At 43.3% G+C, this 16133-nt stretch overlaps 1 protein-coding gene across 1 annotated transcript in view; it reads left to right on the plus strand.

The window, feature by feature from the left end:
* The window catches only part of LOC144511897 (neuron navigator 1-like), a 520961-nt gene that overhangs the window by 456276 nt on the left and 48552 nt on the right, over positions 1-16133 (plus strand). Inside the window, exons 18-20 of the mRNA XM_078242330.1 lie at positions 878-1031; positions 9646-9814; positions 13753-13850. Of these exons, the coding sequence (XP_078098456.1) occupies positions 878-1031; positions 9646-9814; positions 13753-13850 (421 nt within the window). The remainder of the gene's footprint in view (positions 1-877; positions 1032-9645; positions 9815-13752; positions 13851-16133) is intronic.

A 16133-nucleotide genomic window follows, 5' to 3' on the forward strand; every position in this document is an offset into this window, starting at 1 on the left:
GGAATCAATGTGCAACTTGCACTCCAGCAAGTGTTATTCATCACCCTCTTCTGGCTGTTCCTCTCGAGCTCTGTCTGGCGAGGTTGCACCTCTTGGAAATCTGGAAGGAAAAAAGCACAAGGGTAGGCTGTGTTGCAGGGAGGGTGTAAAAGTATGAAATGCATGCTTACACTATCCGTAACTTATAACTCTGGAAATACAGTGGGATTTTGAAGGAGGATTAAGAGTGAGGATACCATCACCTTCTGTGGTTTCAACTCTGCCACTGGCCATAACCTCAGCAATGGCTGTCCCTGTCCTCCGATTTAAAATTCTCACCCTTGTATTCAAATTCCTCCAGGGCCTCTTTCCGCTCATGTCTGTAAGCTCCTCCAGCCCTACAACCTTTCAAGATCTCTGAAACCCCAGTTCTTGCATATTCCTGTGTCCATCACCCCTCCATCAACAGCCTTACTTTCAGTTGTTAACACCTTATGGTCTGGAATTTACGCCCTAAACCAGGAGACCTGTCTGCCTCACCTCCTTTAAGACACTTAAACGCTATATCTTTGACAAGCCTTGAGTTACCTTTCCTAATCTCCCTCGTGCCAAAGTTTTGTTTAATTATGCTCCTATGGACCACTTTGGGGCATTTACTATCTGAGAAGTATTATATAAATGCAAGTTGTTTCAATTAAGTCACAGCATGCCATGATCATATTGAACAGTACAACAGGTTCGAGGGGCTATTCTTGTTCCTGCATTCCCACAGATCACAACACAGTGTGTTGCATTTTATAAATGATGGCTTTCTAATTAAACTGACTGTCCTAACTCAAGAGTGGTGTGAAAATGCTCTCATTGTCTTGAGAAGAATAAGAACATGTTTTTAATGCAGGGTCTATGACTCCCATGAGCCTGAGATGAAGGAGGTATCAAACTTGCGGAATGAGTTATGGGATAAGGAAAGGAAGCTAACAGATATTCGCCTGGAAGCACTTAGTTCAGCTCACCAGCTGGAGCAGTTACGAGAAGCCATGCATAATATGCAGGTACGTTGTATGTGTGTAAGGGAATAAAACTGCTGACAGTTTGCTTGCCAGTAAATGTTGTCTCATTGATTTAATCTTAATCCTTATCCAGTTAGTTTTTCCAGTTATAGGGATACAGCAGATGCAAACTGTGTGAGAATAGTTAGCATTAAGAAGTATTGCCAGGCCTGTCATTTTAAACGTGGGAGCTGCTAGCATTTGATGAGCAGTCTGCCTTGCTGAAGGAGACTGTTAATCTGATAGCCACAGTCTCTGTGCTTGATGGGTGGTCTCTCTGCTTTTGGCAAGATTTGATATTTATACACCAACGTCTGTGACTATTTTAACCATCCTTAATTAGCAAGAACCTGCTTCACTTAATTAATGTCATTAGTCTAATTTAAATTTTTCAAACTGGTTTAACATTAACTTATTTGCCTTTAGACATGTCATTGCCTTTTACATGCACTGGAAGTAACTTCTTGAAAGGAGCCTGTGCACTGAAAATCAATTGTTTTTGTTTTTTGAAGTCTTTGAAACAAATGACTTTGTGATATTCAGACTTAATATTTTATAAGCAGCACGGTGGCACAGTGGTTAGCACTGCTGCCTCACAGTGCCAGGGACCCGGTCAATTCCGGCCTTGGGTCACTATCTCTGTGGAGTCTGCACATTCATTGAATCTCTACAGTGCAGAAGGAGGCCACTCGGCCCATCGAGTCTGCACTGACCACAATCCCACCCAGGCCCCACTCCTGCAAATCCTCACATTTACCCTGCTAATCCCCCAACACTAAGGGGCAATTTAGCTTGACCAATTAACCTAACCATCTTTGGACTGTGGGAGGAAACCGGAGCACCCGGAGGAAACCCACGTGGACACGGGGAGAATGTGCAAACTCCACACAGACAGTGACCCGAAGCCGGAATTGAACCAGGGTACCTGGCTCTGTGAGGCAGCAGTGCAAACCATTGTGCTGCCCAAAATTTTGTGTTCTCCATGTCTGCATGGGTTTCCTCCGGGTGCCCTGGTTTCCTCCCACAGTCCAGAGATGTGTGGGTTAGGTTGATTGGCCATGTCAGGGGGATTAGGAAGGTGAATATATGTGGGGTTATGGGGATAGGACAGGACCTGGGTGGGATTGTTGTCGATGCAGGCTCGATGGGTCAAGTGGCCTCCTTCTGCACTGTAGATTCTATGATTTTAAGATTCTGATTGTAATCACACATTGTTTTAATTCTTGTTCTTAGGAGTACTTCTGAAAAATAATAAGCAATTAAAAAGTTCATTTGGTATCCAGCAACCAGAATTTGCAGATATACCAGATGGTTATGCCCTGCGCATCGCTTGGTGATAAATGTAGTGTAAACATGTGAATGTAGTGAATATGTCAGAAACGATTGCCAGATTGAGACACCGCAGTAGTGAGAAATTACACTATTTTTCAAAGGAATTTTCATGATATGGTCTTATTTGTCCCTAATTATCCATGTAAACAAAATAACACTCAATTGGGGCAAACATGCCACAAGATATTCAACCCCCTGATCAAGTCTGCCCAACTTCAATATATCCCCAAGTTTGCTTCGCAGAAAAAAAAACGCCTCAAACAACATCTTCATCCCACATTGGAAAATTATTTTTAGATCTCCACCTACCATACACAGCTTCTCAGCTGAGAGAATGGTTGGACAGATGCACACAGTCATTTCCAACTAATTACTGAGAGTACTGCAAGAGTAGCCAAGATCAGATCACCCATTGGTTTGCTCCCTCCCATGAAGAAACACCTTTCCTTCACTCAGCACTTGATAATCCAGATGGAATCAAGAAGTTGTTGTGCAGAAAATTGTTGGCACAAAGTTGCATCCAGTTACCCGTGTATGTTATTACACCAGTGGCCATGTTATGTCTTCTTGTTCCGAGAGATATGCTCAAAATGTGAGAGCTTCATGGCGTGTAATTCTTCTAACTGTCCATGTGGCTGGTGGACTGATACATTGTTGCTTGGCACCTGACTGCAGTGTAGCAGTAAATGTGGTACTCTAGATGTACAAACTCATCACTCAGGTTGATTCCAGGGATTGCTGTATGAGGAGAGATTGACTAGGTTAGGATTATTTTCGTTGGAGTTCAGACAAATGGGGATGGGGGCGGTGGGGGGGGGGGTCTCATTGAGACTTATAAAATTTTAACAGGACTAGACAGGGTAGATGCAGGGAGGATGTTCCCGGTGGTGGGGGAGTCCAGAACCAGGGTTCACAGTCTGAGGATTCGGGTAGACCATTTAGGACAGAGATGAGGAGACATTTCTTCACCCAAAGAGTGGTGAGCCTGTGGAATTCATTACCACAGGAAGTAGTTGATGCCAAAACACTGAATGTATTCAAGAGGTGGCTAGATATAGCACTTGGGGCAAAATGGGATTAGGCTATTGAGTTAGACAATCAGCCATGATCGTGATGAATGGGGGTGCAGGCTTGAAGGGCCAAATAGCCTCCTCCTGCTCCTATCTTCTATGTTTCTATATTTCTATAACAATTAGTTCCTATTTCCTTTTGAATAATGTAACAGTATAACAGGCTGCACATGCACACATTTTAAAGTACAATTAAATTAATATAATAAGTCATCGTATTTTTTATTGTAACACTGCTAACACCCTTACTCACATCTGGGGGTTTGTGCCAAAGTTGGGAGAGCTGTCCCACAGACTAGTCATCTCCAACAGATCATATCTCACAGCCAATGTTCCAGACACCACCATAAACATCTCTGGGCATATCCTATCCCACTGGCAGAAGAGACCTAGAAGAGTATGCAATTGCAGTTCAGAGTCCTCAGCATTGACTCCAGACCCTATGAAATCTTGTGCAATAAGGTTAAACGTGGGCAAGGGAACCTGCTGATTACCAGCTATGTCCCTAGCTGATGAATCAGTCATCCTTCATGTTTAACACCATTTGGAGGAAGCACCAAGGGTAGCAGGGGCCAGAATGTACACTAAGTGGGAGACTTCAATGTGTTATGATCCCAGCTGATGTTACTACACTGGACAAGTCCGATCCCAGGATGGAACCCAGCTTGATGGATCCTAACTTTTAATTTTTGCTTAGATATGTGGATAAGCAGAGTCACAGGACTGCTGATGGACTTGTAACAAAGAATAAAACATTTATTAAACAAGAAGACATTGACTATAATACACTACTCCTTACCCCCAGCTAAAACTTTACAGATATATAAAGATTTGTAAAGATAACACAAGTTACAATGCTTAGACTCTAATGTTCTCAGAAGTGCACAATCCATGTAAACCAAAAGGTGAAATGTGGTCAAACACACCAAACTCAGTGACGGATGTCACCCAATACAACTTCTATGGATTTCTCAATTCTTTCTAGACACTGGTCACACTAAGCCGACTTGCCTTACTCACATAAGGGTTCCAAACTCCGCCTTTGAAGTACACATCTTGGAATCTTCACTAAAACAAAGCCCTCTTCGCTAAGAATCCACCTTCAGGATTTCAACCTACTTTCACTCTTCCTCTGCTCTGGAGCGCCACCTGCATTCAAACTCCCAGACAGTCTCTCGGGTACCCAGCCACGCCAACAGGACACCACTGCTTCACAGGCTGTCTTAAGTGTCACCAACCTTGGGACCACGCTGAATGTCTGACTTCTCACCAGCCAACATTTCCAGGTCTGTACCTCACAGCCCTGTCTTTAACCAGGAACCCCTCTCTGATTCTTTTAACTTCAGTGAACAGTACCTTGTTCAGATTCCAATTCCTTGCCCCTTTGACTTCACAGTCTTGGGATTTTCTGTTCTTTAGCTTCTGGGACTTGCCTTCTATCCCTCTATATTGCCCCACCTGTTCTAGCAGTTTCTATGGAATGCTTCTTGCCTCTGGGTTGCCTGGTTCCAAATTGAAACTCAAGTGCTTCTGCTTTTCAGTTTGAACTTCTGGTTGCTAAACAACAGCTTAGTTTTTTTTAGAAAAAAGCTCTGTAATTGCTTTTACATTGTGAAATGTTCATTACAATGCAGGCAAATTGTAAAGTAAAACTTAAACTATAGACTTGCAGACACCATTATTTAACATGAAACTAAACCGAGGTTACTAATGATTTCTTAAAAACACAAACATTAATTAAGCTTAAAATTATATCTTATTTCTAACACATGCAATACAAATATAAATTAATTAAACTATCTCTATTTCATGACAAATGCTCATCACTAATAAGAGTGGCTCAGTAGCAGCAGTCTTAACTGAGCTGGCTGAGTTCTGAAGGACATGGGGCGGAACGGTGGCACACTGGTTAGCACTGCTGCCTCACAGCACCAGGGACCCAGGTTTGATTCCCAGCTTGGGTCACTGTCTATGTGGAGTTTGCATGTTCTCTCCGTGTCTGTGTGGGTTTCCTCAGGTGCTCCGGTTTCCTCCCACAGTCCAAAGAAGTGTGGGTTATGTGGATTGGCTATGCTATGACATATCTGTCAAAGAAAGAAAAATCTATAGACCTTGTTCTCACAAAGCAACCTGCTGCAGAAGCATCTCTCCATGGCAGTATAGGGAGGGGTGACCACCACATAGTCCTTGCGAAGACAAAATCCCGCCTTCACATTGAGCATACCCTCTATTGTGTTGTGTGGCCACTACCTAAATGGGATAGATTCAGAATTGAATCAGCAACTCAAAACTGGGCACCCATGAGGCCCTGTGGGTCATCATCAGCAAGGAGTCTAACAACACCAGGTTAAAGTCCAACAGGTTTATTTGGTAGCAAAGGCCACTGGCTTTCAGAGCTCTGCTCCTTCGTCAGGTGAGTGGGAGATCTCCCACTCACCTGACAAAGGAGCAGCGCTCCGAAAGCCAGTGGCGTTTGCTACCAAATAAACCTGTTGGACTTTAACTTGGTGTTGTTAGACTCCTTGCTGATGATGACCCCAGTCCAACGCTGGCATCTCCACATCATGGTCATCATCAGCAGCAGAATTGGATTTAACCAATTTGTAACCTCATGGAATGGATTATCTCCCACTCTACCATTATATTTAAGCCAAGGAATCAATCTGGTTCACGAAAGAGTGCAGGAGAAGCAGCACTAGGCATATCTAAAAATATGGTATCTGCTGAAGATATAACACAGGACAACAACAGTGGAGGCAACATGGGATAGACAGAACTAAGCAATCCTATAACCAACTGATCAGATCAAAGTTCTGCAATCCTGCCATATCTAGTTGTGGATAGTGGTGAATAGGATGGACAATCCTATAAACAACTAACTGAAGGAGGAGATTCTACAAATATCCCCATCTTCAATGATTGGGGAGCTCAGCACTTCGGTGCAAAAAGCAAGGTTGAAGCAGTTGCAACTATCTTCAGCCAGATGTGCCGAGTGGATGATCTCAGTCTCCTCCTCGGGTCCTTAGCATCACAGGTTCCAGTCTTCAGCCAATTTGATTCACTGCACTCGGCATCAAGAAATAGCTGAAGGTACTGGATATGAAAAGGTTACGGGGTCCTGACAACATTCCTGCAGTAGTATTGAAGACTTGTTCTCCAGAACTAGCCGTGCCCCTAGCCAAGCTGTTCCAGTACATTTGCATCTACCCAGCAATGTGGAAAATTGCCCAGGTATGTCCTGTCCACAAAAAGGACAAATCCAACCCAGTCAATCATTGCCCCATCAGTCTACTCTTGATAATCAGCAAAATGGTGGAATCTGTCATCTGCAGTGCTGTAAAATGCCAATTCTCAGCACAAACCTGCCCACTGATCCTCAGTTTGGGTTCCACCAGGACCACTTGGTTCCTGACCCAAATGCAGCCTTAATTCAAACATTGACAGAAGAGCTGAATTCCAGAGGTGAGGTGAGAATGGCTGCCCTTGACATCAGCAAGGAGCCCGAGCAAAACTGAATTCAATGGGAACCAGGAAAAGCTCTGCATTGAGTGGAATCATACCAAGCACAAAAGAAGACAGTTGTGATTTTGGGAGGCACATCACCTCAGACCCAAGACATTGAAGCAAGAGTTCCTCAGTTGGACTGCCAAGGCCCAAACATCATCTACAGCTGCTTCATTAATGACCTCCATTGTGTGATAAAGTCAGAAGTGGGATGTTTGTTGATGATTCAGATTCCTTAGGTACTGAAACAGTCCATGTCCATATGCAGCAAGATCTGGACAATATCCAGGCTTGTGCTGATAAGTGGCAAGTAACATTCAAGCCAAGCAATGACCATCTCCAGCAAGAGAGAATGTAACTATCTTCCCTTGACATTCAATATCACCACCATTGCAGAATTCCGCCCGCCACCTCTAATTAACATCTTGACATTCTGGGGGTTACCGCTGAGCGAAAGTCTTCCCCTCCATCACTGATGCACAGTGGCAGCAGTGTGTACCATATAAAATATGCACTACAACAAGTCACCAAGGCTCTTTTGACAGCTCCTTCCAAATCATAGAATCCTATAGTGCAGAAGGAAGCCATTCAGCCCATCAGGTTTGCACCGACCCACAATCCCACCCAGGCCCTATCCCCATAACCTCTGTATTTCCCTAGCTAGTCCCCTGACAGTAAGGGGCAATTTAACATGGCCAATCCACCTAACCTGCACATCTTTGGACTGAGAGGAAACCAGAACACCTGGAGGAAACCTACGTAGACACGGGGAGAATGTGCAAACTCCGCACTGACAATGAACCAAGCCAGGAATTGAACCCGGGTCTCTGGTGCTGTGAGACAGCAGTGCAAACCACTGTGCCACCATGCCGCCCCTATCCACAACCTCTACGAACCAGAAGGGCAAGGGCGGCAGGCGCATGAGAACATCACCACCTGCAAGCCACACACCGTCCTGAATTAGAACTGGATTGCCATTTCTTCACCGTCACAGGATTAAAATCTTGGAAATGCCTGCCGATCAGCACTGTGTGTGTACCCGCAACAGATGGGCTGCAGCGATTCCAGAAGGAAGCTCACCACCACCTTTTCAAATACACTTAAGGATGAGCAAAAAATCTTGGCCTTGCCAGCAATACCAAATTCTCATGAAATCATTTTTTTTTAAAATCAGAACTAAGCTGAAATATGACAGTGTGATTATATTGATTCTTCCTAATGCGTGAAGTTACTTTTTCTCTTGATGTATAATAATGACTAATCAGCTTGAAACCGGAATATTCTTTGTATTGAAATTTCCTTTTTTTTCCTACAAATATACTTTATTCATAAATCTGTGAGAACATTACAAACATTCCAAAAGGACCATCACACAAAAAGCAATAATATTCAGGGTCTCTACTTGCATCAAGTAACATTCTGAGATGCTTCGATACAGTCAAGGAAACGTTTCAGGCATTTTACAATGGTCTTACAAATGTTACAAAGTTATTTTAAAGGTTGTCTACGTAGAAAAAGTTGCACTCCGAGGTGCTTCAGTACCACTCGCTGTATACGTGCTCCTCTTGGTTCACTGTGGTTGAAAGGTTTTAGACAGCAACCTCCCCCATTGTGCTACTGTTGTAGCTGCCCCAAGCTTTAGTGTGTCCCTCAGCATTGATACTTTTAAAAGTTTTGGTGGTGTAACTGACGGTGGGAACTTTCTATTCCTGCTATATTTCTTCTTATAATTTGGTGAACCAACATTTCAGAGAATGTACTTGCAGTTCAAGTGGGATTTAGCCAATTTTAGACAGAGCTTCGTTTTCATAATTATGTGACCATAGTGTCATCAGTCAAACCAAGTGGAGGTAGATTTCCAGCTTTGCCACTTGTGTGGTCAACGGGCACAATGGATTGACTGCCCTTTATCAGACCTATCGCATTTCCATTCCATTCCTTTCAGTTGAATTTACAGACGCCTTTTACAATGGTCAGGCTTTCTGCTTTGTGAGATCACCACACAAGAAGCAAAGAGGGAAAACTACCCTGTGGTTTTCCCAAAGGTTGAAGTCGGGCAAGATTCTCCAGCCTCCCGGCTGCGTGTCTCCCGCTAGCGGGAGGTGGCCTGTAGTTTGCCAGTGGCGGGGTTCTATGGTCCCGCCGCTGTCAATGGGAATTCCCATTGATGGCACACCATGATGGCAGGAAACCCATGGGCGGGGCTGCACTGCCAGCGGGACTGGAGAATGCCACCGGCATAAACGGCCAGAGAAATCTGGCTGTAATCTTTCATTTGTAAAACATGTAATTCCAAAATCTTTCAAACAATAAGTCCCTCGTTTCAATTTTGTGAGATGATAACGTTATGATAAAGCTGAATAAACAGCTTTGAAATACACTTTCTAGAAAATACAAGGCTGAATTTAATTTTTTTTTTGCAAAGAATTATATTCAATTCGTAAGTAGCAAAAATATCAAAATCCTATTGGAATGATAAGCAAAAACTTCAGTGATGTGTTGTGTGTTCTTTTTATGACTTGCCTGTAATCCCAACGCAAAGTAGATGGGAATAGAGGGATATGGTCCCCAGAAGGGTAGGAGGTTTTAGTTCAGTCGGGGAGCATGGTCGGTGCAGGCTTGGAGGGCCGAAGGGCCTGTTCCTGTGCTGTAATTTTCTTTGTTCTTTGTAAGAGGCAAATGTGTTTATTAAATTCGTCTTGCCTTTCTAGGTGGAAATTGAGGCATTAAAACTGGAAAATGACCGTCTCAAAGCAGATACAGGTACTGGAGCTTCGCAGGCTGTAACATTATCGTCTGCCACTTCCTCACCTCGGCGGTCATTAGGGCTCACCTTAGCTCATTCATTCAGTCTAAGTCTTACAGATTCTGTTGACCAAGGTAATGATGAATACATATTTTATACTGCACTTTCATGTTTGTCTTGCAAAAATCTTTGACACACAAAACAGAAAAGACTCTGAAATCCTTTGTCCCACAAGGGGATTTTCATTGACTACAATATTATTTCGATTGGCAGAACGGATTTCACAATGAGGTCTTCACCTCTGGCATGTTATGGAAATGTAATTTGGGAAGCTGAAGTCTCTATCCCTTACAATCAACAACTGTTGTTCCCCCACCTCCTCTTACTGTCACTTCTGCTTGGCTCCTTTCTATTCAGTCTCCCATTTGACTTATTCCTGGTTAATCAGTCTGCTTAAACGGTGACATTAGACACTGATGGGAACCTGATGGGATTCAAGTGTTCAGTCACTTGACTTAAAATTCCTATTCCATGATTACCCTTTAGTTCAGAATCTCATAATGATATTTCCATAGCAGTTTATCATAACTCAAAAGTGTTTCATGCATTGAGTTATTTTGAAGTGTAGTGATTTGTATGCCAACCCATCTAATTCTCCAATAATCACTGTCTAGACGGTCATATACACAAGCTGAGTGTGGACCTTGAAAGATCTTCCCTTTTACTATCCATATAAATTTAGCTTCAGTTTAAAGCTTCTTCCAAGGTTTATTTGTTACCTCAGTTGAAGAGAGGAAGAAGAGAAAGAAGTTGCATTTATACAATCCTTTATCCAATTTCATGAGAGCCCAAAGCACATAATATGCAGCAACAGTAAATACATTTCCAATCAATGAATCTCATGTAGGAATTGTGTCATTTCACAATTTCTCAGACACTGAAACAAAGAGCCAATATTTTAACTGGCCTGATCTTGCTAACTTTTCATGCTTCAGTTCTATTTCTTTTTGTGTGGCCAATGAGAGGCTAGGAATAGAGTAATCCACAATGGAGATCTTCAGATCCTGAACTGCGGATTACTGTGTGGTGGTGGATGGCTTGAAATGGGAGAAATTCAAAGAAAACCTCTTCTGTTAATAGAGAAAAAAAAGAAGAGAGGCACTTGTCACAACACTGTGCTGGGCTTCACTGAACAGCGGATTTCATCCTGACTACGACTTTTATGTTAATGCAAATGAGCTTTGGTATGCATTAAGGTGAAAGTGGCAGTATAACTGATCAGTTGTGTCACTGTGTGACTCCTGGGTCCAATAACTCCAAGTATTTTAAAGATGTTTTGACAAGCGTGGAATATAACTCCAGTCCAGTCAATTTTAAATGTACACCGGGAACTTGGGTCTCCGAGCATTACATAAACTCAGTATTGAAATTTCTTAAGGCTATTGGAAAGGAGACAGTTCCACCCATACTCTCATAGCATTTAACACAGCCACCAGGTAGAATTGCACATGCCTTTGGCAAACTCCCTCTTAAAGCAGATTCCAAAAAAACAGGCAAACGTAACCAGTGGTAAAATCCAGACCTTGTCAACTGCACCTTATGCTTGAGTTCTGTAACTCTCAGGTTAGTAATGAATTGCAATTAAAAGAAAAAGACAAATTTTAAATACAAATTAATTTTTTTAAATGTGTGAAGGGAGGAAAGCAAGGGCAGAGAGAAGGAAATGGTGATTAAAAGAAACATAATAATGTTGACCTTAAGAAAGGGAATATATTGAACAAATAAATATCAGGTTCAGATGAATTTGGGTAATGACAAAATCAATGAACAAGAGCAAATGAACAATTTTAATGCTATCATTAACATATCTGTATAGGTATGTTAAAAGGATTTAAGATTTAACATGAAATAAAAGATTTTAGTCAAAATGTACACACATAATTACTTGCAGTAAGGGATAATTTTTTTAATCATCTATTTTATTTTAGGGCAGCACAGTGGCACAATGGTTAGCACTGCTGCCTCACAGCACCAGGGACCCGGGTTCAATTCCTGGCTTGGGTCACTGACTGTGTGGAGTCTGCACATTCTCCCCGTGTCTGCGTGGGTTTCCTCCGGGTGCTCTGGTTTCCTCTCACAGTCGAAAGATGTGCAGGTTAGGTGGATTGACCATGCTAAATTTCCCCTTCGTGTCAGGGGAACTAGCTAGGGTAAATGCATAGGGTTATGGAGATAGGGCCCGGGTGGGAATGTGGTTGGTGCAGTCTCGATGGGCTGAAGGACCTCCTTCTGCACTGTAGGACGAGAATTTTGTGAAGTTGGACTGACTTCAGAGATCTTTAAAAATGGTGGCCAGGATCTGATTCCAGTATCCTGCTTCTATTACATAAGAACATAAGAAATAGGAGCAGGAGTAGGCCATCTAGCCCCTCGATCCTGCCCCGCCATTCAATAAGATCATGGCTGATCTGAAGTGGATCAGTTCCACTTACCCACCTGATCCCTATAACCCTAGTTTTTGCCAGCACAGGATAAATGTGAGGGTAGCCAGCCCACATCTGGCACTCCTGATCTGGCCAGTTCCAATGCAGGGGTAGTTATTGCAACCACCTCTCCCCGTCTACACGTTTCCTGGAGTCGGGCCAGCTTCTCATAGGCATGTGGTTTATGGCACCTCAGAAGAGTTGCGAACCAGAGTCTGGATTCAGGAATCTTTTGAAAGGTATGTTTTAAAGTTGTACCAATGCCCAGTCCATGCCCCATGTCACCTCCATGCCCACTCATGCCTAGTATCAAAGCCAATGAGCCATATACCAATGGCAAGAGATGCTGATGAAAATAATTCAGAAATCTATTTTGAGAAAAACTGCTGCTCTTACAACCCTATAAAAGTGTCAGTCAGACAGAGGTTCTTTTGCAAAAGAATAAGAGGTGTGAAATGAGGTAAAGCTTCTACTATTGGTACCATTTGTCTGATTGCACATTCTCCCCGTGTCTGGAGATAGGGCCTGGGTGGGAATGTGGTTGGTGCAGTCTCGATGGGCTGAATGACCTCCTTCTGCACTGTAGGACTACCCTCACATTTATCCTGTGCTGGCAAAAACTGGGGTTATAGGGATCAGGCGGGTAAGTGGAACTGATCCACTTCAGATCAGCCATGATCTTATTGAATGGCGGGGCAGGATCGAGGGGCTAGATGGCCTACTCCTGCTCCTATTTCTTATGTTCTTATGTAATGGAAGCAGGATACTGGAATCAGATCCTGCCACCATTTTTAAAGATCTCTGAAGTCAGTCCAACTTCACAAAATTCTCGTCCTACAGTGCAGAAGGAGGTCATTCAGCCCATCGAGACTGCACCAACCACATTCCCACCCAGGCCCTATCTCCAGACACGGGGAGAATGTGCAGTCAGACAAATGGTACCAATAGTAGAAGCTTTACCTCATTTCACACCTCTTATTCTTTTGCAAAAGAACCTATAGACTTTTTTTTTAAATCAAAGAATAACATATACCCTCTATAAAGATGTCAAGCAAACACTCCACTTCAGCCTATGCAAATTGAGCTGAGCTAATCCATTAGTGAGACTTGGGACTCAGCCAAGCATTCATAATGATACCATCTGGGAACTGTATCAACAGAAACAGATGGCCACACATCTGTTTCTCCAAATGACCTCATTATGAACACATTTCTGAACTTATTTTGCTGGAGCATAGAGAAAAATACAGGTGGACAGGATTGCACACTTTAAAAAAGTGTGCTGAATTTCCACCCAATAAAACAAATGGATCAATGATTTTGCAGGCTCTACTATGGCTGTGTAATCCCTCCCACTGAGGCAACAAAGCCAAAAATACTGTTCTGGGTTTTAATCTGTAAATGCAATTGTGTCTTTTCCACTTCAGTCATTCGACTGTGAATATGCTGAATGTTTAAATATTTGTTGACAAAATATAAGTCGTCTTATTTTTTGTGAATCACTTAATACTACAACTGGAACCCTTTTTTGGATATGAAAGGTAATTTCAGCTCTGTGGTGCTCATTTTGTTCTCTCTTTCGGATTCAGATGTATCCCCAATGGATGGAGTGACCAGTTCTTCCCTGAAGGAAGAAAGAAATGTTCGAATTGTGGTCCTTCTGACTGAGGAGCAGATTTGTAATGAAGTAAGATGCATATTAATATAGGCACAGTTTGAAATCTACAATATAATGAATAAGAATTACCAAGGGTTTCCCAGGTTAAGACCATGAATAGCCGGATCATAGGGTTGAATATTACTGGCCACCCACAGACTGGAAGACAGGCGGGTGAGTCTAGAAGTTAGGGCATTGTGCCATTGGCTGCCTGCCCACTACTGGTCCACTCACCGCCACATCCAACCCCACCATCATTTTGCATGCGTCAGGGGAAGCTTTGAGTGGGTTGCCCACTTGCGGCCCTCTTGAAGTGGGTAATAAATGGTCAATGAAGGGCCTCATCTTGCCATTGCTCCGATTTAACTGTGGGCCATCACATCTAACCCTGCCCGTCAGCCTGGCTCCAATGAGATCGCGGACCTGCCTGAATATGCAGGCCTGTTGTTTAATGCCAAATCTTTGGCCTAGCTGCAGTACCAGGAGTGGCCACTACTCCTGCTTGGCACTGCTAATGTGCAGAGCTGCCAGAGGTAGGATATCCTCCTGGAGTCCTGCCTCACACTAATTAAAGGACTTACGCCTGAAATTCAACTAAAATTAAAGCAAGGCAAACTGGTTAAGCAGTGGTGAGCTCAGCCCCTAATTTTACACGGTAGTGTGAGAAGGCCACCATCAGGGTACGTAATCCAACCCCTAGAGACAGGTTGATTTTTCATTATGTGCTGAAGTAGGTGGATGCATTACAGGGGGCAATGTGGACACTGTTATTGACATCAGCATGAACTCATGTTCATGCTGATACCTCGGGAGGCGATGGCCTAGTGGTGTTATCGCTAGACAATTAATCCAGAAACTCAGTTAATGTTCTGGGGATCTGGGTTCAAATCCGCCACTGCAGATGGTGGAATTTGAATTCAATAAAAAAAATCTGGAATTAAGAATCTACTGATGACCATGAAACCATTGTCAATTGTCAGAAAAACCCATCTGGTTCACGAATATCCTTCAGGGAAGGAAATCTGCCATACTTAACCTGGTTGGGCCTGCATGTGACTCCAGAGCCACAGCAATGTGGTTGACCCTTGGGCAACCAGAGATGGGCAATAAATGCTGGCCCGCCAGCGATGCCCATGTCCCACGAATGAATATAGAAATTGCTCCCAGTTGCTATCTCCAAGGGCACACAAATTGATGTCACATGAGGACAGAACCAGGATCAGCTGTTGTGACTCTTGTGCTCAAACAGTTTTTCAAAACTCTCTACCAGTACATATCAGAAAATTACCTTGTCCGTGCTGGTGGTGGGTAAATACTGGGAAAATGACTTGACTTAGCTCCCACATGAAGTATTGCTACTTGAGCAATAGCCAATGTCTGGGAGACTGTATCCAACCAAGAATTAGTATCATTAGATAAGGATGAGGGAAGGAAAAACATATTCGCAGAAAAAAAAAATGCACAACAACAATTCATTGCCTCGTATTTTTTAATGTGTTATTTAAAGTAGAATCTTGATTATTCCTTCTTCCTTATTGTCTGTTACCAGAAAGGATTTTGCTTTTTGGAAGGTGACAAGGTGGTTAGCACTGCTGACTCACAGCGCCAGGGTCCTGGGTTCAAATTCCAGCTTGAGTCACTGTCTGTGTGGAGTTTGCACATTCTCCCCCTGTCTGCGTGGGTTACCTCCGGATGCTCCGGTTTCCTCCCACAGTCCAAAGATGTGCAGGTTAGGGGGATTGGCCTTGCTAAATTGCCCCTTAGTGTCGGGGGGCTAGCTAGGGTAAATGCATGGGGTTATGGAGATAGGGCCTGGGTGGGATTGTGGTCGGTGCAGACTCAATGGGTCGAATGGCCTCCTTCTGCACTGTAGGATTCTATGATTGTATGCTGGATAGAGGAAGACCAATTTGAATTAGAAGTAGCAGAATTGTTTCTTTGTTTCAGACTATGGCCCTTGTATGAGCTAGATTAGCTGGCAGTACATGAGATGAACGGTATGCTGATCTGATCAACTCATAACTTTCCCAACATGCTTGGCCAGAGATTCAAGATAGCTGGTAAAAGAGCTCCCTGGACAGGAATTATTGTCCCCAGCCACAAAGATAACAGCAATTTTGTAGCACTAACTCAGCTGCAGTGATTGGTTGTCTCTGCATCACTGCACTGCAAGACTTAACTGTTTAATACATTTAGCGCTGGGAGGATATGGTTAGTATTTCTTCGTTCTGTGATGGAGTAAATGGCTGCAGTTACGGGCAAGTACATGGGTGGGGAAGCTAATAGATCAGTTGTTACAGCAGGAGCTACGTT

The sequence above is a fragment of the Mustelus asterias genome, chromosome 25, assembly GCF_964213995.1.
Source record: "Mustelus asterias chromosome 25, sMusAst1.hap1.1, whole genome shotgun sequence".
NCBI lineage: Eukaryota > Metazoa > Chordata > Chondrichthyes > Carcharhiniformes > Triakidae > Mustelus > Mustelus asterias.